General features: G+C 32.0%; 5 protein-coding genes and 1 pseudogene across 10 annotated transcripts; 1 reads left to right on the top strand and 5 right to left on the bottom strand.

Annotated features, from left to right (window-relative positions):
* Positions 1-1,741: 1,741 nt before the first annotated feature.
* On the bottom strand, positions 1,742-3,734 carry LOC107371890 (uncharacterized). 3 transcript variants are annotated; one of them, XM_089269038.1, is made up of 6 exons: positions 3,598-3,734; positions 3,001-3,072; positions 2,770-2,929; positions 2,419-2,599; positions 2,239-2,359; positions 1,742-2,140 (listed from the first exon to the last, which is right to left on the bottom strand). In XM_089269038.1, the coding sequence occupies exons 1-3, from the start codon at positions 3,667-3,669 to the stop codon at positions 2,867-2,869; spliced, it is 207 nt and encodes a 68-aa protein (XP_089125164.1). In that variant the 5' UTR covers positions 3,670-3,734; the 3' UTR covers positions 1,742-2,140; positions 2,239-2,359; positions 2,419-2,599; positions 2,770-2,866. The 3 variants fall into 3 exon arrangements, with proteins under 3 accessions (XP_089125164.1, XP_089125162.1, XP_089125163.1); XM_089269036.1 differs by lacking the exons at positions 3,001-3,072; positions 3,598-3,734 and having other exon boundaries at positions 2,770-2,908; XM_089269037.1 differs by lacking the exons at positions 3,001-3,072; positions 3,598-3,734 and having other exon boundaries at positions 2,686-2,811.
* LOC112539914 (uncharacterized) lies at positions 3,720-6,894 on the top strand. Of its 4 annotated transcripts, XR_016199752.1 has the most exons (6): positions 3,783-3,857; positions 3,948-4,527; positions 4,619-4,687; positions 4,741-4,916; positions 5,068-6,506; positions 6,592-6,894. XR_016199752.1 is itself a non-coding variant. In XM_089269039.1 (5 exons), exons 4-5 carry the CDS (start codon positions 6,372-6,374, stop codon positions 6,682-6,684), a joined length of 228 nt encoding a protein of 75 aa, XP_089125165.1. In that variant the 5' UTR covers positions 4,510-4,527; positions 4,619-4,687; positions 4,741-4,916; positions 5,068-6,371; the 3' UTR covers positions 6,685-6,894. The 4 variants fall into 4 exon arrangements, 1 of the variants encoding a protein (XP_089125165.1); XR_016199753.1 differs by lacking the exon at positions 3,948-4,527 and having other exon boundaries at positions 3,720-3,857; XR_016199751.1 differs by having other exon boundaries at positions 3,783-4,527; positions 4,741-4,885.
* A 2,446-nt stretch (positions 6,895-9,340) lies between these two features.
* LOC107370968 (uncharacterized) lies at positions 9,341-10,265 on the bottom strand. The gene is made up of 2 exons (XM_015938917.3): positions 10,107-10,265; positions 9,341-10,034 (listed from the first exon to the last, which is right to left on the bottom strand). Exons 1-2 carry the CDS (start codon positions 10,135-10,137, stop codon positions 9,400-9,402), a joined length of 666 nt encoding a protein of 221 aa, XP_015794403.2. The 5' UTR covers positions 10,138-10,265; the 3' UTR covers positions 9,341-9,399.
* Positions 10,266-12,862: 2,597 nt separating this feature from the next.
* LOC107370943 (uncharacterized) lies at positions 12,863-19,541 on the bottom strand. Its single transcript, XM_015938900.3, has 11 exons — positions 19,482-19,541; positions 19,195-19,329; positions 18,052-18,300; positions 17,723-17,833; positions 15,870-15,941; positions 15,635-15,794; positions 15,206-15,385; positions 15,033-15,153; positions 14,731-14,960; positions 13,880-14,395; positions 12,863-13,804 (listed from the first exon to the last, which is right to left on the bottom strand). The coding sequence occupies exons 2-11, from the start codon at positions 19,267-19,269 to the stop codon at positions 13,314-13,316; spliced, it is 2,205 nt and encodes a 734-aa protein (XP_015794386.2). The 5' UTR covers positions 19,270-19,329; positions 19,482-19,541; the 3' UTR covers positions 12,863-13,313.
* Positions 19,542-19,567: 26 nt separating this feature from the next.
* On the bottom strand, positions 19,568-20,824 carry LOC149093177 (histone-lysine N-methyltransferase SETMAR pseudogene; annotated as a pseudogene).
* On the bottom strand, positions 20,820-22,092 carry LOC149093178 (uncharacterized). Its single transcript, XM_089268842.1, has 6 exons — positions 21,853-22,092; positions 21,693-21,772; positions 21,484-21,634; positions 21,154-21,290; positions 21,001-21,094; positions 20,820-20,929 (listed from the first exon to the last, which is right to left on the bottom strand). The coding sequence occupies exons 1-6, from the start codon at positions 21,929-21,931 to the stop codon at positions 20,820-20,822; spliced, it is 651 nt and encodes a 216-aa protein (XP_089124968.1). The 5' UTR covers positions 21,932-22,092.
* Between the last annotated feature and the right edge of the window lie 1,002 nt (positions 22,093-23,094).

The raw sequence follows: 23,094 nt of genomic DNA on the forward strand, positions 1-23,094 counted from the left end.
AAAGGAGGTGAATATTTTGGTCGCCTTGAAACACAAAATTTTGCTTCAAAAGACAACTTTACATCTGGATCATATCGCACTCGATATTTTTGCAAAATATTCACAAGGTACAAGAATAATGGCACATTGGCTAGGCCTTCTCCGGGACAAATCCTTTTACCTCCACTAAAAGGGACCAAGTAAGGTAGTTTTACAGCTTTGCTACCGTCTTCAGACAGAAATCGATTAGGATCAAACTTTTCTGGTTCAGGCCATAGCTTTGGATCTCGGTGAATGCTCCATAAATTGAAAATTACAACAGTATCTTTGGGAATATTGTATTTACCAATCCTTGTGTCTCTTGAGGCTCTACGAAGTAAATTAACGGCAATAAGTCGAAGCTCCTGCTTCGTCAATTCATTCAGTTCTATGATTCAGTACCACTCAGTCTGAAAAGTAGCTACTTGAATCAATAAAGACTACATTGTTTTACATTAGTTCGTGTCATTTACTTCGGTAAAGTTTTCCACTTTACAATCTTTACAATATATAAAGTCAAACTATGAAATTTTTGCGGGAAGATTGTGGGCAAACTAAACGTGTTCTAAAGAAAATTTTCTCACAGAATGAAAGCCATGATTAAACTACAATCGCAAAAAATAGTTCGAACTTTCTCGGAACTGAGGTTACTGAGAAATTAGCGTCCAAATAGGCTGGGGGAAAAAATGCAGAATCCGTATCTTTTACTATTGACTTTGGGGGAAAAACTTTTTGGTTATTCAGGTTGATTGTTTATTGTTGGATTAGAATGATAAGTAAAACCGTCTTTCGAGTAAAGAGTTAAGTGAAAAATATGGTACCTTAACTGTACAACAAGATTTTATTTTGTTCAGCTGTATAACCAGATTTTATTTTATTTTTTAGTTTTTCTCATTGACGATGGTTTTTCATCAAAAATTTGAGTCTTTAGATATGGATTGAATTTATTGTATTTCAGTGAAAAAATTACGATCAGTCATGATCGGGGGTTCCACTTGTATTGATAAACAAAAAAAACTTGTTACTCATTTCTAAGGATACTTACGAAGATATACACTGCATTCATCAACATATTCAGCAGATGCATCTGTATAATAAACACCAAAACTACACTGGAAATCGCCCCATTGGAAGGAAAGACAATCAAGTGAAGCATGACAATATTCTGCACAAGAATAAATATTACTTTTTTCCGCCGCGGTTAGTCTGTGTTTTAAATTTTTTTGAGATACCTCGGAGTAATCATTGATGACATTCAAAGACAAAATAGAACATGATTTGTCTTGTTCAACGTGCGATTCATTATACGAGTCTTCAGTTAATAAGCTGCTTACTCTACAGTCACCATTTTGACAGTATGAGTAAGTATTGCATTTAAAATGCTCTGAATTATGACAGTTTCGATAACAATCATCTAAAGCTTTTACATCTGGAAACGTCACTGTAACTTTTAATTTTGCATAAGCTCTAATTATGTATTGAAAGCGACCAGCCGAGGTATCTTCATTTTCCGTTTTATCGATAATATCAACTAATTCATAAGGATAGACTTGAAAGAAAAGGTTAAAAAAGGATTTTGATAAGATCAGGGTTCTAGGTTAGAGTGCATTACTCACACTTTTGAACCACAAAACCTCAACTAGTACCATTTACATGTTATTGAGAAAATTCGAACATTTATCTGTTTGACTCATGAAATAATGACCATGTTTTAGGACCAAGATTGCATACTTCTAAATTTCACACGCAGATGACTTTTTTTCGATAAAAAAAACATTTACATTGCCAAATGGAACGTGATTATAATTCGTTGAAGCTGTAACTATAACTTGTAGGTTATCCACTTGAAAGTAGGAATATTGCCCCTGTACGCTCGGTATAGCTTGTGGCTGAGAAGTACTTGCGATAATATCCAATGAAAAAGCCGTGACTTTTTACTAATAAGTTTTGCAAATAAGTATTATGAATCTGATCCAGCGGTATTTCTTGATCAATGCGTTGCAAATTTTGTAAAGGAAAGTGATAGACGATGCATGGTTCTCCGGCTTTTGTATCTTCCTCGAGATCTTCAAACTTTGTCAAATATCCACAGGAAGAATCTGATGGTCTATAAATTACTACACTAAATGAGAAAAGAAAAACAAAATTATTAGTTTCCAAATGAATCAAAATATTTAGTTCTTGTGAGATTGTTGTTCTTGTGATATATTATTAATATACCTGATATATTCCTTGATTTTTGATAACTTGTGCACACAATCAAAACCATGATTGGCTTTTATTGGTTTCATCTTTTTAAATGTATCCGCATTGACAGACATAGTTTTAGTGTTGAAAATATCTGAAAAAGAAAAAAATTGAATTAAATTGTATGAATGTAAAATGTCAAATGATAATTACATTGAAAATTAGGTGTATCCAGGAATGTTCACTATTATTTCAATTTGTGCTTCATTTAGATTATATTGAACGGTATCGATTCGAAGTGGACTGATTTTTTCGGGTAGAATAATATAATACATAAATTCTTGTATCAACGCGTAAACATGATTTTTGGCGAGTTCTTGTGAAGATTGGTTGTCTGAAAGTGGAAAAGAAAATTATCAAATAAGATCAATTTTGTAAGTTTGATAATAAATCAAATCCACAATATTTTAAAAAAATCACCAATAATTAGTTTTTCATTGTTCAGTAAACAAGTCAAAAAGCTTCAACTAGTTAAAGACATGCCCAAACGTTGAATATTGATACCTTTACGTTGTATTACGAAGACGAGGGTTAATTTTTCATTACCAGACAAGTATTGACACTCTTTTATTGTAAAAATATCATGAAGTCCATCTTCAAATCAAGTTTGTACAAAGTTCATGTAAACTCTTGTGATTCCATCCGTGAAAGTATAAGTTTTTTTCTAGCAAAAGACAAAAATATGTGAAAAACATTAAAATCATTTGAATCATAATTATTTAAATGAATACTTACCGATGGATCCAATTTATAGATGGGAATTGTGGTACTGACAAGCGTATAGCCAACAAATATTTCACTGTCATCCTAAAAGCCATTTTGATTGGATATTTTCGCAAATTGAATGAGAAATAAAAAAATTGAGTTACACAAGAAAATCATATGTTTGAGTGGTAATAACCTTATTCCCACTATTTTCACTACATTTACCTTTTACAAACTGTAAAAGGTAAATGTACCTTCATAGTGAATCACTATGAAGGTAAAATAGGATTGCTATCTTATACTAATAGCACAGCAAAATAAGCCTTACAGTTACAATAAAACACAGTCTTTATTTCAAAAAGTACAACAAGAGAGCCCACTTAATGAAAACCTAAAGTCTTCAGGTTTAACTATTTTCCTGCTTCCACAGATGGCTCTGATTTAAAAAAATGTATTGTTACAATTAATATGTTTAATTCAAAATGAGTGATTACGTCTACGTATCAAGTTTTGACCATCCTAGACCCCTTCGGTTCAGAATAATTAATACATGTATACAGCTCCTTGAAAACTTCCTACAACGTCTCTTCCCGCGTTATGTTCTCTTAGATAGTTATATTTACTTACGTGATAATCCCCATGAACCCGCAAGAATGCGCGAAATTCTTGCTTATTTCCGTTCTCGACCTGGTGGCTCATTTCACATTGATTTAATTGATGATGAACCTGTTTTGCGCGTTTCAATTCGTGCCATTAGAAGTGGCAGACAACTTTAAAATTCACGGAAACGGAAAGCAATACTAAATGATAACATCAGTGCCATCTTTTAAAGTGTAATGAAAATATATTTCTGGCTCTCTCTATGGAGATTTATCCGTTTTACTTTGGTAAATAAAAAAATTGATTCAATTTAATTCAATGTGTTTTATTGTTATTTTTTTGTAAAGTATGAATTAATCAAAATAACAAATATGCAGAAACTTTCTCCTAGAACTTTTAGTGTCTTTAATTGTATGTTATTCCCTAAATGCCAAAAGTCTACCAAATCAAGTGATATTTTTGATCGTAATGCTAAACGCCGTCAAAGAGAATCATCAGCGCAAAAGGATGATTTCGCTGTTTATCAATATGTAAAAGAAGAATTCGGTTATCGGATGGCTGACAAAGTCTGGGATATCAAACGACTTTTCACCCATGCAATCGAACTCTCTTCCGGAAGTGGATTTGTCACGCAAAATTTAACTAGAGCAAGTTGATTGATTATTGAAAAACGCATACAAGTACATATACGAAACCTTTTACAAATTTTGCCTGTTACAATTTACAGGTCGGAGCACTTGATTATGAAGTAACTCCATCAAACATGTGGCAAGGAGTGTTTCCTTTACATCTCCTAGGTTACATATTATCAATGGCTTAGGCGGCCATTCAAAAGGTTTCAAATGTGGGGGGAGGGATGGGGGAAGGAAATACAATAATTATTGGGTTTACAAAGTTGTGGGAAAGAGGGAAGAGGTGTAGCGTTACAATAAATCAAATAATAATTGTTATTTGTTTGTATGTTTCAATTGATTGATTTAGAAAATTTAATAATTGTTTAATTTTCTTTGTTTTGTCTCTTCTGGTTACGGTGTTCTCAATGTTAAAGTTGGTTAACTGGTGGGTTTCTCTGAGTTCTGTCATTGTTGGACACTGACTGATATCCATATGTTTAAAGGTGATTAGTTCATCACAGCATTGTATATAGCTCATGTTTTTCCTTGTATTTAGAATAATTTTTTCTAGGTCCCAATATTTGAATACGCCGATATTCCCATATGGATCAACCAGAAAGTCGAGTGAGGGTGATAACGTCATCTATGGATTGTTTGTTGTGTTTTCCTTGAGGATGGATATAATCTGCATATTAATAATTGTTTGTATTTGTTGTTTTTTCATATAATTTGGTAAATAATTATTTTCTTTGATGTTAATTTTATGTGACGGGATGATGATTGTTTCGATTGTCTGATCATCTGAGTACCAGGTCCAGTTTTTGTGAATATTGTTTCGACAAACTAGTAATAACTCCTTTTTTGTTATTGAATTCTTTTTCAGGTGTTTACCAATCTCCCACGGAATCCAAATTTTCTGGCAGTTTAGTTCAAATTGCACGACCACCATTAGAAGCCAGCCATGATTTTGTGATTTTTTGAAACAACTCAAGATTTGGTTCGTTACTTGGATGCTGATTTGTGTTTTTGTGTTGTAAATTTTGATTGACGGAAGAGTTTTGTTTCTTCTGTGCCAAAAATATTGGTCATCGATTGGATATTGTTCAATGTGTATCGGGGGATGGATGTAATAATTAATCATGGCTATATCGTCGATTCTTTGGTTTTCAATAATTGTTTTCCACATTTCGAGGATCTGATGTTTCAGGTTATATATCGTCCAAAGTGTTTGGTACCCAGTGTAATTGTTATGAAGGATATTAAGTAGTTTTTTAGTTTCATTGAGTATTGTGAGGATTAGTTCCTTAGGTGATAATTCTTTGAAGATGTAGTAGCCCATTTTTTTATCGTAGGTAGGATTTTTGAAGCAATAATTATTTTCTTAATTTTGAGTGGAAGGAATGGTAGATATTGAATGACCCCAGAGAATTCGGTTAAAATGTTCTTATATGTAGTATTGATGAGTTGAGTCAGTTGGAGTTTGTTATTAGTAAGGTTAAATCCTAGTATTTGGAATTCTTTGTTAAAAGTGTATTTATTGGTTTGATTATAATAATAATTATTGGATTTTTGGAAATTGATCGTTAAGTCTATCTCACTCAAGAATTGTTTAATCAGAGTGATGGTTGTTTCGTACTCTTTCTCGACGAACTTTGATAGTTGGTTGATACAAGCAGCTGATTTTTTGATCTTTATGATGAAATCGTCCGCATAGGAAATAATTTCAGCTTCAGGTTTCGCTATTGAGAATTGTCTAATGGGAAAATCGAGAGTCATGATGAATAATAATGGACCACTTGATGTTCCTTGTAGAACTCCTTTTTCTTCTTTCTTATACCAGAATTTATTGTCGATCATTAGTTTGATATGTTCTTATACTCTTTGCTTATTTCATCTTTCAGTTTATGAATAATTTTCTCATATTGAATCAATATTATTGATTGCTTTGAATCTTGTGTTTTACATCCTTCCTAGTATAATACAATAGTACCACATTCTCACTTCCACTTTATGTTGTAAAATGTAGCATAATTCAACACATCTGATAAAATGCCATTCATTAATAAGTAAGGTATAAAAACATTTGCTTTCTAGTTGAAGATTCGTCTTTAAAACAAACTAACCAAAAACTTGAATCAAGCTTTTTATTATTTGGAATAACAATCAACCGTAAATACAACTACCAAAATGCTTAATGTTTCTTCTGTCCTTGTCACTGGTGCAAACCGAGGAATCGGTCTTGAACTTGTTCGTCAACTAGCTTCACTGAAACCTAAAATCTCTCATGTTATTGCTACTTGTCGAAACCCAGATGCTGCTAAGGTAAGAAAACGCAGATTCAATTTCTTTGTACATTAAGATACATTTAAAGTAACTCTTTGTGATTTTCATTTCCATTATCATCTAGGAATTAAAATCAATAGCCCAAGCTAACAATAATGTTCATATATTGAAACTGAAAGTAACTGATTACAATTCTTTTGAGGCCTTCTATTCTTAAGTTGAAAAAATTGTTGGTAGCTCGGGTTTGGACATATTGATAAACAATGCTGGAATAGCGATCATGACACCTCTTGATGAAGCCACAACCGAAGAGTTGATAAAAATTTTGAAGTCAATGTTGTCGGACCTTGCGTATTAGCCAGAAAATTAATTCCTCTCATCAAAATTTCTCAAAGAAAGTTAAATATTCTCATGTCATCCATCGCTGGAAGTAAACTCAGTTGCAAAATTATAGATACACCTAAATTTCAATAAAATAAGTTAATTGTGGCAAACTTTCTTCTCTTTTTTCAATGGGATTATGTTAATCTGTGTGAGAAAGGGTTAATCTTAAGTTTTGGGCTAAATCTAGAAGTTAGAATGATTAGAATTTTTACAATTGGATTAAATGCGGCTTTTGCTTAGGAGCAGAATTATAAATACAGATGTTTTTAATTAACTAATTGTGAGAACCAAATGCATTTTAGGGACAGAAACAGAGTTTTTAGGTCAGTTTTTTGCGTTCATTCAGAATCTGAACTTTGTTTTAGTATTTTTTCATTGCAAGTTGCAGATTTTTCGTGTTTTTGTGTTTTTAATTAGTGTAGCAATTAAAGTTTAATTATGCCTCGTGGATGTGAATTAAATGCTTATGAAAAAGGCCAAATCGATGCTCTTCATAAACAGGGACTATCTTTAAGGAAAATTGCTGCTGAAATAGGAAGAAGTCATACCGTTGTGCAACATTATCTTAAATTGGGGGAGAATTATGGTGAAAATATTCGATCTGGTCGACGTTCATCTCTATCTGATCGGGACAAAAGAGCAATTATGAAACAAGTGGAACAGCCTGGTTCATCTGCAAGGAAAATTTTATCGGAATTGCAATTACCTGTGTCAAAATGGACTGTTTTGCGGACAATAAATTCAACTAACCTTTATGAATATTGCTCAATGACTGTTAAACCTCGATTAACGGAATTGCATAAGGTAAAAAGATTGGATTTTGCTAAAAAGTACATAACATGGAACAATGAGTGGTTATCTGTGATTTTTTCTGATGAAAAAAAGTTCAATCTCGATGGACCTGATGGTTCGACTTGCTATTGGCATAAAATAGGGGACGATAAAAGAATCTTTTCAAAGCGGAATTTCGGTGGCGGAACTGTCATGGTTTGGGGTGCTTTCAGTTTTAATGGTGTTTTGCCTATTGCAAGAATTACCTCATCAATGAATTCAGAAAATTATGTCGCTGTGCTCAAAGATAATCTACTGCCAAATGCTAAGAATAATGCTGGGAGTGAATGGATTTTTCAGCAAGATAATGCTCGAATTCACGTATCAAACTACACGAAAAAGTTTTTTAATGAAAATGCAATCAAAACACTCGATTGGCCTGCCTGTAGCCCAGATTTAAACCCGATTGAAAACCTGTGGGCAGCAATGGTTAGAAAAGTTTACCCTGCTAATAAGCAATACAGTTCAGTGGCTGAATTATGGACTGCGATCGAAAATGCATGGTATAATCTTGAACCAGAATTATTGCAAAAACTCATCGAAAGCATGAACAATCGGCTTTTCGAAGTTGCAACTCTAAATGGAGCCCAAACTCACTATTAAATCCAATTTTATAAAGTGTATTTATAATTTTGCAACCCTGGATTTTCGAATAATTAAAATTGCGCAATTTTCAAATAATTTTTTCATAATTTTTATACATCAATCTATTCATTATCTTAATCCTTATCAAGCTATTTAATTCAAATCAACAATAACTCAATCATTTTTCAAATAATATAAAAAAACAAGTGTATCTATAATTTTGCAACTGAGTTTATTAAAGTACTAGTGAGATACTTGGAGGCTTTATTTTATTTCAAATGTATAATATCCCAATGTACAAAGAAATATCAGCGTTTTCTTGCAGCTTGATATCGTCATTTTCATCGGTATTATTAAAGGTATTTAATATTACTTCGGATTCTTTAAACTCAGATTTATTTTCAACATCACTTGCAAAAGTGATCAGGGCAAACAGGCTAAAAGTATGATTGAACGAAACATTTTTTCTCGATGCAACTATTATATGAGTACAATAATATTATCGACCAACTGTATTAGAATCAATTGTTTGAATATTTTGGCTGTAGTCAAAGATTTCTGTAATTCTCAATGATGGAATTGTTGACTTCAGTTTTGAGTTGAAAAACATGTATGAAAGCTTCAACTAAATTATTAGTAGTATTAGTAGTAGAAAGTACTAACTAATAGAAAGTAAAGTTTACGCAAGTTTCATAGTCCACACAAATAGCATTTAATCAGGTAATTAATAAAGTTAGGTACATGATAGAGTTGATTTGTTGTTTTTTGCAACTTTTAAACCAGTTTAATCCAAGAAAAGTTATTTGACGTGCTGGATCGCCCGTGTTATCTGTTCAGTTTCAGTCAGAATGAGAACACTTGCAAACCCAGAGTAATCATTCACTTAGAATTAGTTGAAATTTTTAATGAATTTAAATGATAAGTTGTGTTCAACTATCGCTATCTACGCAAATAACTATCCAATGTTTTTTGAGTGGTAAACAGTCATTTACAATTGCAATTTACCAACGTTTCTCCGTTAGTAAATTGTGGTATTTTATGCCCTCTTCAAGCTTTAAATAATTGCTTAACAATTTTATTTGCTTTAATTTTTATTCGATTTCAATAGATAATGAAAATTGCAAAAGCATTTCTAGAAAAAGTATCTAGAAAAATTTTCTGTAAATTGATTCAACAAGAATTTAAATTGCCAAAAAAATAACTCGATTGTTTTTGTAGCAGTATTGTAATACTCAGTATTGTATTTGTCGTCCCTGTAAAACTTCAAATTTCGAATCTCATTGGATAACGATTTTAAACGATCAACGATATTCATATCCACTCGGTCTGAACGTCCTAAGGACTCTTCACATACACGAACCATCTCAATGTCACCAATATAAGCGTCCATCAAATGTTGAAGTTCCTCTTCAGCAAAACTGGAGCCTGAATTCACACTGACGTAATCCAAATTAGGAACTTGCATGATATGGAACACATCCATTATAATGTCCACGATATGCGAGTAATTTTCTAAAACGATTTGAGTGTCATTAATATTTGAATCCATTGATTGCAACAGTAATTGTAACGATTGATCAGTAGTATTTAAAAAAATTTTTGCGTCTTTTCCAATTGATTCTCCTTTATATAAAGTCCTGACTTGATCAATTCGTCGATTTACCAATGATGATATCAATAGCTTCGGTATATCTTCATGAGGATATAGACCTTTAATGAATTCCAACTCGCGCAATGTTGAGCATAATGACACATTGATCGCAGCAACTAAATTGAAATTAAAATCAAAATTGAAATTATTAAAAGAAATTGGAAACCAAGCAAAAATTAGTAACTTACGTAAAAAGATGAGTCCAATCGTAGTTTTCATTTTGGTAGTTTTAAATCAGTTAGTCAATGTTAAACTATAAAATCAATACAAGCTGAATTGATTCAGAACAATGAGAAAAACTTTAATGAATTGAACTGATCTGAGCTCGCCTTTATATCTACCTGATTTTTTCAATCATAGACTTGATCAACAATTTATCGCTACATACATCATTGTTGCTTTGTTTTTTATTTCAACTTTAAAACCACTCAAATAACATTTAATCAGTTCATGATTAGATTATATCGACCCAAGTAACATTTAATCAGTTTTTGAATAATGTTAAGTACATTATAGCGTTTTTTTTGTTTGTTATTTCTCACCTTTAACCATTTCTATTGCGTAAAAATCGAATCATGATTCACCGCCCATGATTATTTGGTTGATTTCAATTCAAACAATAATCAAGTTGTGATTGAATTGAATGCAACGATATGATTAAATGATAATCCACAATGCTTTAAACATTTGAAATAGTGTCAAAGTAGTCGATAACACAGGCCATAATCTCATGATTTACTAGCAAATGACTCCAAGTCAGATCCATGGATCACCATTAGAATCACGAGTTATAATCATTAATTGTTGCTCATTACCATGACCTTTAGAAATGTCATCCAGCAAATTTAATACACCGCAAATATATGTCTGTCTATGGTTTTCATAATGTTTTAATAAGGCGTGAAAAATAAGTTTGAGTAACTTTCTGAACAGTTCATCTCTATCTTCGAGCAATCAAGGGACAACAATTTATTGGAGGTATCACTACCAGAACTTTACAAAAGAGTTTACGAGTTTACCCATTGTAAATACAATTAGCAAGAGAATTAAAAGGGCTTTAACGAATGCTCTTTCTTTTGTTGCATTTTGTCAACAAGACATAATTTTATTATTTAATATCATTTAATAATCCCAATAAGCCACCGAGAAATAATAACAATAATAATTATTCCAAAGGCACCTGATCCACTTGTTCCTTTAGTTAACTCAATCGAACTGGATTCTTTGCTTTTCTTTTCATTTGATTCCCCTTTCAACTCGTTATTTGAACAATCGTCTCCTTCAGTGGGCTTAGTATTTGAAATTTTAACTGAAAATTGAGTCAATGAACAAGAACTTTCTGTTTTACTTTTAGGACAATAACTAAATGATTTACATCCAGTGTCACCATTCATGACATAATGATGCACATTGTTCAAAATTTAAATTCATTTCAGTGTAAAGCACATCAGATACGATTTTCTTGCCAGTCTTTTGGTATTTTTCAGATACTTTGGCTAATTGAATTGCGAAAAGGCGAAAAAGAAATTGATTAAGAACAAGAAATAGTACTCTGGTAATTTGAACAATCGCCTCCTTCAGTAGTCTTAGTATTTAGTCTTTCAACTGAAAATTGAGTTAATTAATTCCATTTCACTGAAAAATTTATCAAATGATTTTCCATCGTACTCTTCACAGAAGCTATCTGCTTCTTATGCCTCTAATAAACTAGTTGCATAAATATTGATTAAGAACCGAAAAATGTAGACTAAACTCACCTAATCATCTAAAAAGGTCAAATCCTTAACTTCTCAGAATTTATTTTATATGTTGTTATTAATATATTTTCTTAAAAATTTGAACAAAACGAGAATTCGAAATAAATAAAGAATCGAATAACATTACAATGTTGTGTGAAATTGATTGCCAAAGTTGATTACCTGAGTCAAATTTGTATCAAAAATTAATCAAGGAAACACGAATCTCTAAAGTTCCCGGATTTATTGTAATAATATAATAATACGCTGATGATAAACTAAGCATGCACTTAATAACCGTAACGTATCAATACATTTTATCATATCACACGTTGACTTTGATCGAAAGAACAATATATTTTCACATCTAGATTTTAATAACAAGATATAAACTTCATATATTTTTGATTGTTTTCATAATTAAAAGAACGATGATTCACAACGATAATCAATTTCTTGTCATAGAAGCATGAAAGTTTAATTGATATTCTCAGCTTGTTTATTCACTTTTTTTGTCCAAGTGAAACTTATGTTGGCTCCTGAAGCATTTACGCATTTGTTTAACTTTTGTTTAACCAAATGTCCCAACGAATCCCAAAAAAGCACCAACAATCAAGAACAACCTAAGACTTACTTTTCATGTTTAGCTTAATTATGTTTTCTAATTGCTTTAGCAATCTAAAGTTTCAAATTCATTCTTGACTTCTTCATTTGTCTGTTTAGATACACACTTTCATTTGCAGTAAAGGTTAAAGCTCTCTGAGCTATAATTCAGCAAATCTGACTACAATATGGTAAAAATTCTGGTCATCTTGACACCCTGTAACTTTTAAACGGGGCATTTGCGAAACGAAGTAAATGACAATTTTTCATAAGTCAACATGCTCTATCGATTAGTCCAAAAATCATTCAATTATAATTGTAGCGTTTGGGAACCTTCCCTTGTAAGATATCTTTAATTATATCCACTTTACTCTTAACTCTAACGTCAACTGTCATCATCACACAGCCCATAATCTCATGATTTACTAGCAAATATATCAAAGTCAGATCCATGGATCACCATTAGAATCACGAGTTATAATCATTAATTGTTGCTCATTGCCATGACCTTTATTAATGTCATCCAGCAAATTTAATACACCGCAAATATATGTCTGTCTATGGTTTTCATAATGTTTTAATAAGGCGTGAAAAATAAGTTTGAGTAACTTTCTGAACAGTTCATCTCTATCTTTGAGCAATCAAGGGACAACAATTTATTGGAGGTATCACTACCAGAACTTTACAAATGAATTCGATAAAAAAGAAACTCTTTCTAGGAAAACCATTCGAGAATCAAAATAGAGATTTTCTTGCTAGAAACATGTTTTCACAAAAATAATTTTCGTTGTAAATTATAATAAAAATTTACTGTAAAAAAACACGACGAAAACTCTGATAAAAGATTATGAATTTATACCTCTCAAGTTTACCCATTGTCAATACAATTAGCAAGTGTTTTAAAAGGGCTTTAACGAATGCTCTTTCTTTTGTTGCATTTTGTAAACAAGATATAAATTTATTATTTGATAATTGACACAAAATTAGTCATAAAAGAACGAAGCAAAAGTTTACCATTGTTCTTCTAAAAATCAGTGATAAGGTTGACACGGAGATTTAAAACTTCTCATCAGTACCTTGTTCATCTAATTGCCTTGTCCAATTGAAATTTTCATTGGTTTCTGAAGCATTAAGCACTTGTTTAACTTTTGTATAACCAAATGGTGCAGCGAATCCCAATAAAGCACCGACAAACAAGAACAGCATAATTATTCCGAAAGCACCTGATCCACTTGTTCCTTTCATCACCTCAGTCGAACTGGATTCTTTGCTATTCTTTCCATTAAATTCCCCTTTCAATTCATAATTTGAACAATCGCCTCCTTCAGTGGTCTTAGTATTTGAACTTTTAACTGAAAATTGAGCCAATGAACACGAACTTTCTTTCAAGCTTTTAGGACAATAATTAAATGATTTACATCCAGTGCCACCATCGGACCATCCATGACATAATGATGCACATTGTTCGAAATTTAAATTCATTTCAGTGTAAAGCACATCTGATACGATCTTGTTGCCCGTTTTTTGGTACTTTTCAGATACTTTGGCTAATTGAATTGCGAAAAGGCGAAAAGGAAATTGATTAATAACAATAAATGGTACTCGTATTCATGAACACTTACGAAGAAACACACTGCATTCGCCATCATATTTAGTGGCTGCATCTGTATAAACACCACCATAACTACATTGATAATCACACCATTGGAAGGAAAAACATTCGGGTGAAGCATGACAAGATTCTGCACAAGAATAAAGACTTTTTTCGACTGCGACCGAAGTTTGTGTTTTGAATTTCCTATGAGGTACTTTTGAATAATCATTGAGAACATTCAAAGCGTGGATAGAACATGATTTGTCTTGCTCAACGTGCGAATCATTATGAGAATCTTCAGACAATAAGCTGCTGACTCTACAGTCACCATTTGAACAGAATGAGAATGTATTGCATTTAAGTTGCTCTGAATCATGACAAGATCGATAACAATCAGCCAAAGTTTTTACAGCTGGTACAGTCACTGTATTTTGATCATTGCTATTCAATTTTGCACAAACTTTAATTGTGTTTATGTAAGAATTTCTCGAAGTAACTTGGTTTTTCGTTTTATCAATGACATCAATTAATTTATGATTACCGACTTGAAAGAAAAGGTTAAAGAAGAGTTTTTGATCAAATTTAGGCTCTAGATTTCGAGTGAAATATTCCCACTTTTGAACCACACAGTCCAAACTAGATCTATTTAATTGGGAGAATCGGTACTTTTTATTTGACTAACTTATAAAATAATAATAGTCTTAATATAAAGATTGTATGACTATTTTCACAATAAGATTTTTTTAGATTTAAAAATATCCATCAATACATTGCCAAATGTACTTAATTTTTCGAAGTTAATATAACTATAATTTATAAGTTAAGCATTCAAAAGTGGAAATATTGCACCTGTATGGCTAAAGGTCGAGGAGTACTTACCTTTATATTCATGTTTATTGCTCAAACTTAATAAGAAGTAACTTTCTCCTACGTTTTGCAGAAAAGCAGTGTGAATTTGATCGAGTGGTAATTCTTGGTCAATGCGATGCAAATTGTGTAAAGGAAAGTGATAGACGTTGCATGGTTGTCCAGTTTTCGTATCTTCCTTGAGATCCTCAACATTAGTCAAATATCCACAGGAAGAATCTGATGTTCTATAAATTATTACACTGAATGTTGAAAGAAAAACAAAATTATTAGTTTTCAATAAAATAAAAATAACTAGGTTTCGAGATATATACTTGATATTATCTTGATATTTTGCTAGTTTGTCCCGACATTCATATTCAGTGTTTGTTTTGATTGTTTTCATCTTTTTAAACGTATCTGCACTTACAGACACAGTTTTAGGTTTGAAAATGTCTGAAAAAGAAAAAAATTCAGCAATTTAACTAAATTGTCAAATTATAATTACATTGCAAATTAGGTGCATCCAGGAATGTCACCTCTATTTCAAGTTGTGCGTCATTGAAATTATATTGAACGGTATCGACACGAAGTGGACTGATTTTTTCGAATGGAATAGCAAATAACATGAAGTTTTGTTTCAACTCGTAAACACGACTTTCCGCGATTTTTGTAGATAGATTGTCATCTGGAAGTGGAAAAGAAAATTATCAGTAGTTAAGATCAATTATTTATATTATTCATACATTTTACATTGATTGTTAATAAATCAGATAAATTAAATTGTCAAATCTGTGGCTAACACTAGGCAAAAACTGAAAATCTGCAACATCTCACTGAACTTTATTTAAAGATGTGGTCTTGATCAACCTCATTGCAGTAACACAAGCTCACATGCTGTGAGTCACAGCTCAGTTAAATATTGACTAAAGCATACCTTTGGTTTGTATTTTGAAGCCGAGGGTTAATGTTTTATCACTAATTAAGTATTTACACTCTCTTAATGTAAAAATATCATGAAGTTCATCTTCAGATCCAACCTTTTCAAAGTTCATGTAATCTCTTGTGATTCCATCCGTCAGTGTGTAAGTTTTTTTCTAGCAAAAGACAAAAAATATGTAAAAAACATATATTATCTCATTTGCATCATAATCATTTAAAGGAATACTTACCGATGGATCCAATTTATAGATGGAAATTTTGGTACTGACAAGTGTATAGTCACGAAATATAGCACTGTTTTGCTAAAAGACATTTTGATTGAATATTTTAACACAAATTATTATTAATATGAGTGAGAACAAATTGAATGAGAAATAAAAAATGAAGTTACACAAGTCAATCATATGTTTAAGTTATCTTATAATAACCTTATTTGCACTATTTTCACTACATTTACATCAGTTTTATATTTTTTGTACAGTGATCGGCTGTCTACCAGCCTACGGCTTTTACAAGCGCTTTCTATTTCTCTTCTCGTTCAAATATGAGGGATGAAACTTAAGAGAGAGACTTTAATAACAGTTATTTGTATTACAATTGTATAATAATGATAAAATATCTAGAAATTGCAGCGATCATATCTGATCAAAAATTTCTTTTTACTGACAAGGGAAGTCCACGAAGTGATATCCACAGATTTCAATGTTTTATAGCTCATTTGATAGAATGCCCGTCGAATAGATAAAAAAGGGAATTTATTAGCTGAGTATACGCACTTTTACTAAAGTTTCTATCTAAACTTCGTGGACCTCCCTTGTGAGTAAGATGCTTTCAACCCACATTTGAGAACCGGATTCTTGATGAAAACCATCGTCAATTAGAAAAACTAAAAATTAATGTAAAATTTGATTCTGCAACTGAACAAAATGAAGATCAAGCCTTGAAAGTTCTCACCTTGAAAGCGCATTTTATCAAAAACCTACGACCATAGAAAATTTTTAATTAAGGTATGACTGGTAAAGAATGGAAGTAAGAACTTTGAATTTGCATGCGATTGACAGTCATGACATATTGTTACCAAATTAGACTTGTTTTAACGGAAATTTAATAATCTTCAATTAGATATAATTTTCAGGTTAGTTTCCCTTTGTTACTCAATTCAAATGGTGTTAAGTTTAAGTTAACGTCGAAATCTCAAAGTTGATATTTCTGGTGATCATCCCAAACTAAGTAATGTGTGAATGCAGTAAGCAACTGAGGGCTCATGAAATCAAATTAGGAGCAGTCTATTGAATTGGTAGAAGAGTTAGGAATGAAAAAAATTATCAAATCATGAGAATTTTGGCCGAACAACCGAGCAAAATGACGGAGCGCGAATCTGCCCGTTTCAAAAAATCGATGACGGTTGGGATTGTTCACAAAGAGAACTGACCTCAAATTTCGACATTTCTGTCATCTATTGTCAAGAATAATTAAAAAATTCGGTATGTAAGCCTGGAAACGGAGCGATTTTTCCGATTTTTTTATTGATATTTTCTATACTAGTATCTATCGATATAATCGATACTTTCCTTAAAAATGTCGGTCCTTCCGATCGAAAAAAATTAAAATTTTGAGCGGGAATTTTCCTCAATTTTAGCAGGGCCAGTCACTTAAACGAAGCAGGGTTTAACCCTTAATCAAAATAATCAATATAATTTTCAAATAAATAAATGCTTAAATAAAATTGCATCTACCTATTCCTCACATTGTCTAGACTTATGACTCGTTGGAGCCAGGCATAACATGGCCACTAGGGGAATGGATTCCGAGCCATTCAGCCATGTTATTTGGCTCTAAGACCCACTGACTTCAGGAGTGGTCGCTACTACTTTCGATCCATACCAGAAAAAATATCGAAAAACACTACTCTTTACTTGAAAGACACTTAATTTTAGTTTGTTTAAAAATCATAACCCTTTGTTATTGAGAAGATTTCGTCCTTTTCAGTTCACTATTCTCACAGCGCCTCAAACGAGCTTTACTTTATGTTGATATAGTTATTTCATGTTTGTAAAGTTTAACGTAATCATGATAAACTTACCGATGCAGCAAAATAATGCGTAATGACAGCTTTGTCGGCCTTTTTTCCATTTATGTTAACATTAAATCTGATTGTTTCCCATACGTCTACTGGAAATCCAGATCGATGTTCCTAGGAAAATTTCAAAAAAGTATTTCAGAAAAATTGTCAAATTTTTTTCGGCAACACATTTCATGATTTTCCATTTTCCTTTACAGATCGCAATTAACCGTAAATGTTATTAAGGGTCGGTGCAGTAATCACTTTTTATTGCATTTAACATTTAACAAATATGTTTTAAGCAGATTATTGATGAAATTTCATCGATAAATGATCAGCTGGTTACTTACTAAGTTAAGCTTTCCAAGATACAAATATCTGTATTTGGCAGGAAAATCAAGAAGGAAAAGATTTGTCAAACTGAATTGACCATCAGAACTGACTCCAGGTGAATTTAAATCTGTAGACAATGCTCTACAGGAACTACCCTCTCCAAAGAGGTAAGAAACTCCGAGGTTATAATCATAAATAGCTTCAGTTGTTACACCAAGAAGAGTTGCTTTTACTCGTAATAACTTAGTCCTTCTTGATGCGTGAATCTGAAAATGGAATGAAAATGAATGTATTATAAAATGTGAAATATTAGGGGTATCAGAAAGTTCTGTCGTATTTTTTACAAGTGACTTTTACTTCGGTTTTGAATAAGTTAAGCTTATTCAATTGCGACAATAATTTCAGGGATACAAGAGCATTAGTATAAGTGCATGTTGGCCGTTTTGTGAGTCGATCGGAGTTAATTAATTACAATTAATTAGCTAATCAATATGTACTAATTTAAGGACAAATTTAAAGGAGTCAGGACATCTTAATAATTTTGATGAAAAAATCAGAATCAAAATCAAAAATTAAGATCAATCGGAAGTTTAAGGTCCATATTATTACTGAGCAAAATTTGAATATCTTCATCATTACCATTATTTAATTATTCAAATGGATAGTTCGAAAAAACTCATTTTTTTAGCCATTTTCTATGGGATTTTTGAATAGGATTTGCAACAAAATTCAAAAAAATTTGCAAAAGTCCTTTCTATGGCAATTATATGTTAAACAAATTTTTGCTCTTAATAATTTAATTAAATAATGGTGATAGTTAGAAAAGTTAAATTTCGCACAGTAATAATATGGACCTTAAGCTTCCGATTGATGTTAATTTTTGATTTTGATTCTGATTTTTTCATCAAAATTATTAAGATGTCCTGACTCCTTTAAATTTGTCCTTAAATTAGTACATATTGATTAGCTAATTAATTATAGTTAATTAACTCCGATCGAGTTAAAAAATGGCCAACATGCACTTATACTAATGCTCTTGTATCCCTGAAATTATTGACTCAATTGAATAATCAGAACTAATTTAAAATCGAAGCTAAATCATTAGTGAAAAATACGACAGAACTTTTTGATACCCCTAATACTTTACCAAACAAACTAACCTCACTGAATGTTCGAGAAGTAGTTGAACCCTTAATGTACTCGTACATAGTGTAATGTACATAATTAATTTGCATTCGTGGGAATAAAGGCTCGCTTGTGGACAAGTAATATGGACATCCAATTCCAGGTAAAGGCTAAACAAAAGTTAAGAGTCAAAATGTGTAAATGATAAAATCTTTTAACTCTTCAATATTTGAAATTACTTCAACAAAAGTTCAAAATATTGTTGCATTGTGAACTAACGATTATTAGTCCGAATAATACAAAGGAAAAGTGAAATACTTACACTAACTTCATTCGCAAGTTGATCATAATAGTTCTCATTTTGAAGGTAAATATCAAGTATTAGGTTGAGTAAAAATAAATGTCCGTTTTAAGAGTCTTTTTTAATCGTCAATTCAGATTCAATGAATGATTACAATCAAAAGCTGTATTCACCACCAGCATCAATCAGTCTTTTCCATCGATTAATAAGGTTATAAATTCCTCTTTTATAAAAATTGGAGTCTTTAGACTCGAAAAATGTTTTGAGGCCATTATAGAGGGCGTCCCGATTATCGAAATTTTTATTACGAAGATAATGTTCCATAGATCTAAAAAGGTGATAATCAGATGGAGCAATATCGGGACTATAGGGAGGGTGGGGAAGTAATTCCCATTTGAGCTCGTCCTTAATTTTTTTTGAGGTCAAAGTAGCAGTATGAGGGCGAGCATTATCTTGGTGAAAAATGACACCTTTTCGATGAACCAATGATGGTCTTTCGTTTTTTAATTTTGAATTTAATCGGTCAAGCTGTTCACAATAGGTGGCAGCATTGATTGCTTGACCTTCGGGGAGCAACTCGAAGTGGACAATGCCACGGAAGTCCCAAAAAACGCTGATTAGCACCTTTTTTGGGTGCAAACCTGATCGGGCAGTGGGGATAGGGGCTTGACCTGGAGCTAGCCACTGTTTGCCACAATGAACATTATCGTAAAGGACCCATTTCTCATCGCATGTAATGAGCCGATCGAGAAATGGGTCAGCCGAATTTCGGCTAAGCAAAAACTCACAAATTTCCAATCTTTGCTTTTTGTTTGACAAACTCAATTTATGAGGTATCCATGTTCCTCTCTTGCACTTAAGTCCTAAGCGTTTGAGGCCATTACATATGGATTTCTGGCAGCAGTCCAATATGACGGCAAGTTCCCGCGTTGTTTGACGTGGATTATCTTGAACGATTTCCTGTAATCGTTCAAGATTTAAGGTCATTTTCCGTCCCCGACCTGGACTATCTTTGACCTCAAAATTGCCGCTTCGAAATTTTAAAAACCACCTGCGGCACTGCCGTTCACTTAGCACTTCACTACCGTAAGAAAAACACAAATATCGATAGGCCTGAGTGGCATTATCGCCATTTTTAAATCTATTCAACAAAACAAACCGAATTTCTGCCGAATTTGGCTGCATTTTGACCTTAAAAACACTAACTAAATGAATTACAATTTACTAAAACAAAACTATCTAATGATCCGCAATACTGCAGCAATATTTCCCGCTAATTCTCATTATGTTCATCCTATGGGTTGATTGTTAGGATATTGATTAACAATCAGGATGCTAAAATCGGACATTTATTTTTACTCAACCTAATACAAGATTCTCGTCGTAAATGGGTGAACTTGAATAAGGATCATAACCACTGAATTCAATTCGACTTGGATTTTTGATTCCAGAATCGTCATCAAAATGCTCTAGTTTTTGTAAATGAAAACGCATGAGAATGGTTTGAATTGGCTCATCTAATCAATCAATTTCTACTCACTTTTGTAATAATAAGTGATTGTCAATCTTTCATTTATTTCAGTTGTTGCACCCTTCATCATGGTTCCTCTTATGTTTTTATCTTCAACTGATTTCTGTTGTCCAACAAATGATATTGACTAAAATATTCTCATAATGTTATTGAAATACTTACCCAAACAAGTGAGAAATGGTCAAGTCGGTATAAAATTGAAGGTCCCATTAAGAGAATCAGATTGAGCACAGGTCTTTTGATTCCAGGTAAAATTTGATCCCAATTGTTTTTGAAAGTGAATGGTATACAACTTGTGTCTTTAAATCATGAAAAAGTTGGAATTCTCATTAAGATAATTTCATAGCAAATATCATGAGTGAATATAATCTTATTTCTCGACAGACAATTTTCTCACCAATCGAATCATAATAAAGAAAGTTATTCATTATTATATATACATATTGTATATTAATATTTTATAATTTCATCAATTTATTGTTAAACTCTTACCATGAATAACCAGGCGGATCTTGTTAAAACTAGGAGCAGTATTATAATAGATGTTGTAGGAATCCTTTTCACCTGAGATCATGATTTTGCCCCTAATGGATTCACCAGAAGCTGATATTGATTCTTGAATGAAATATTTAGTACCAGCATTCTGACAAGAGAGACGCAAAATATTAAGAGTTGGAATAATGACAATTGGTTAAACTTACGGAATCGGTTAAAGTAGCGTTAATGTCAACGCTTTTGCTAGGTATGCTTAATGGTAAGTTAACCAAATCTGTAGCACTTGCTGTATTCGTGTATTTAGTAGTTGAAATAGAAATGGATTGAGTTTATGTTACAGTCAATTAATGAATATCTTTTTCTTACCTGTTTTAATTGTTGAAATTAAGATAATTGATAATATAAACAGCATTTTGTATCTTTCATTCTGTAGTGAAGATGACATGTTGAGACTTGAGCAACTGTTGCAATTTCAATTTACTTTTGATGTTGAACGTTTGTAAATGATGCGAATGTTAATTGAAAGGATCTTTATAATTTATTTACTATCAATAAACGCCTAAGATTATTCTTTCGATTATATTTAATTGGTAAATAATTTTTCGAAAACAACAACACTTTTAACACCAAAGATTAATGTTTAATCTTTGATTAACACATTTTGTCTTATATCGATTAAAACCTTTATCCGCAATCAATTCAATAAATTTTTCTGCTGATTAATGAGTTGCACTATGCTGCATCAATATATTATTGTTGGTTTAGAAGGATAACAAAGTTGTAAGTAAAACCGTCTTTCGAGTAAAGAGTTAAGTGAAAAATATACAGGGCATTTCAGCTAATTTTACCGATGTTAATTGGCTATATCTTTGCCCCATAGTGACCTTGAGGTTAGATATTTTGTTTATAGAAATTTCGGATACTCAATTGTCATATTGCAAGGTCAAGGTCATTCAAGGTCATTTGTCGGAAATCTTTCCTATTGTGTTTAGTGGTGAAAATAAAGTCAAATCATAATTTTCAAGGTCAAATTATCATACTGAACGAATTTCATCATTCTGTCACAAGCGCTTCGTGAGATATCGCAATTCAAAATTTCATTACACTTTCATTACATTTCTCGTTATCAAATTATTATCAAAATTTATGATTTGACTTTATTTTCACCACTAAACACAATAGGAAAGATTTCCGACAAATGACCTTGAATGACCTTGACCTTGCAATATGACAATTGAGTATCTCCGAAATTTCTATAAACAAAATATCTAACCTCAAGGTCACTATGGGGCAAAGATATAGCCAATTAACATCGGTAAAATTAGCTGAAATGCCCTGTAGTACCTTAACTGTACAGTAAGATTGCATTCTGTTTAGCTGTATAACCAGATTTTATTTTATTTTTTAGTTTTTCTCATTGACGATATTTTTTCATCAAGAATTTGAATCTTTAAATATGGATTGAATTTATTGTATTTCAGTGAAAAAATTACGATCAGTCATGATCGGGGGTTCCACTTGTATTAATAACAATAATACATCCTCTTCAATGCAATATAAACAAAAGTTACAAAAGTTTGACTTTTGGCTTTGAACTTGAGGCTGCTG

The sequence above is a fragment of the Tetranychus urticae genome, chromosome 3, assembly GCF_039701765.1.
Source record: "Tetranychus urticae isolate SD_2017Ah chromosome 3, NJAU_TeUrti_SD_1.0, whole genome shotgun sequence".
In the NCBI taxonomy this organism is placed as follows: Eukaryota; Metazoa; Arthropoda; class Arachnida; order Trombidiformes; family Tetranychidae; genus Tetranychus; species Tetranychus urticae.

Excerpts from the sequence above, each read along its gene's own strand:
- LOC107370943 (XM_015938900.3), bottom strand. The coding sequence starts at position 19,269 with ATGCAAATTAATTATGTACATTACACTATGTACGAGTACATTAAGGGT. Across the intron at positions 17,834-18,051 it reads ATCTTGGAAAGCTTAACTTA|GAACATCGATCTGGATTTCC; the intron begins GTAAGTAACCAG and ends AAATTTTCCTAG. Across the intron at positions 15,795-15,869 it reads TCTATAAATTGGATCCATCG|AAAAAAACTTACACACTGAC; the intron begins GTAAGTATTCCT and ends GTCTTTTGCTAG.
- LOC112539914 (XM_089269039.1), top strand. The coding sequence starts at position 6,372 with ATGCTTAATGTTTCTTCTGTCCTTGTCACTGGTGCAAACCGAGGAATC. Across the intron at positions 6,507-6,591 it reads GAAACCCAGATGCTGCTAAG|GAATTAAAATCAATAGCCCA; the intron begins GTAAGAAAACGC and ends ATTATCATCTAG.
- LOC107370968 (XM_015938917.3), bottom strand. The coding sequence starts at position 10,137 with ATGAAAACTACGATTGGACTCATCTTTTTAC. Across the intron at positions 10,035-10,106 it reads GATTGGACTCATCTTTTTAC|TTGCTGCGATCAATGTGTCA; the intron begins GTAAGTTACTAA and ends ATTTCAATTTAG.
- LOC149093178 (XM_089268842.1), bottom strand. The coding sequence starts at position 21,931 with ATGTCATCTTCACTACAGAATGAAAGATACAAAATGCTGTTTATATTA. Across the intron at positions 21,635-21,692 it reads ACGCTACTTTAACCGATTCC|AATGCTGGTACTAAATATTT; the intron begins GTAAGTTTAACC and ends CTCTCTTGTCAG. Across the intron at positions 21,291-21,483 it reads GATCCGCCTGGTTATTCATG|ACACAAGTTGTATACCATTC; the intron begins GTAAGAGTTTAA and ends CATGATTTAAAG.
- LOC107371890 (XM_089269036.1), bottom strand. The coding sequence starts at position 2,339 with ATGTCTGTCAATGCGGATACATTTAAAAAGATGAAACCAATAAAAGCC. Across the intron at positions 2,141-2,238 it reads AAAATCAAGGAATATATCAG|TGTAGTAATTTATAGACCAT; the intron begins GTATATTAATAA and ends TTTCTCATTTAG.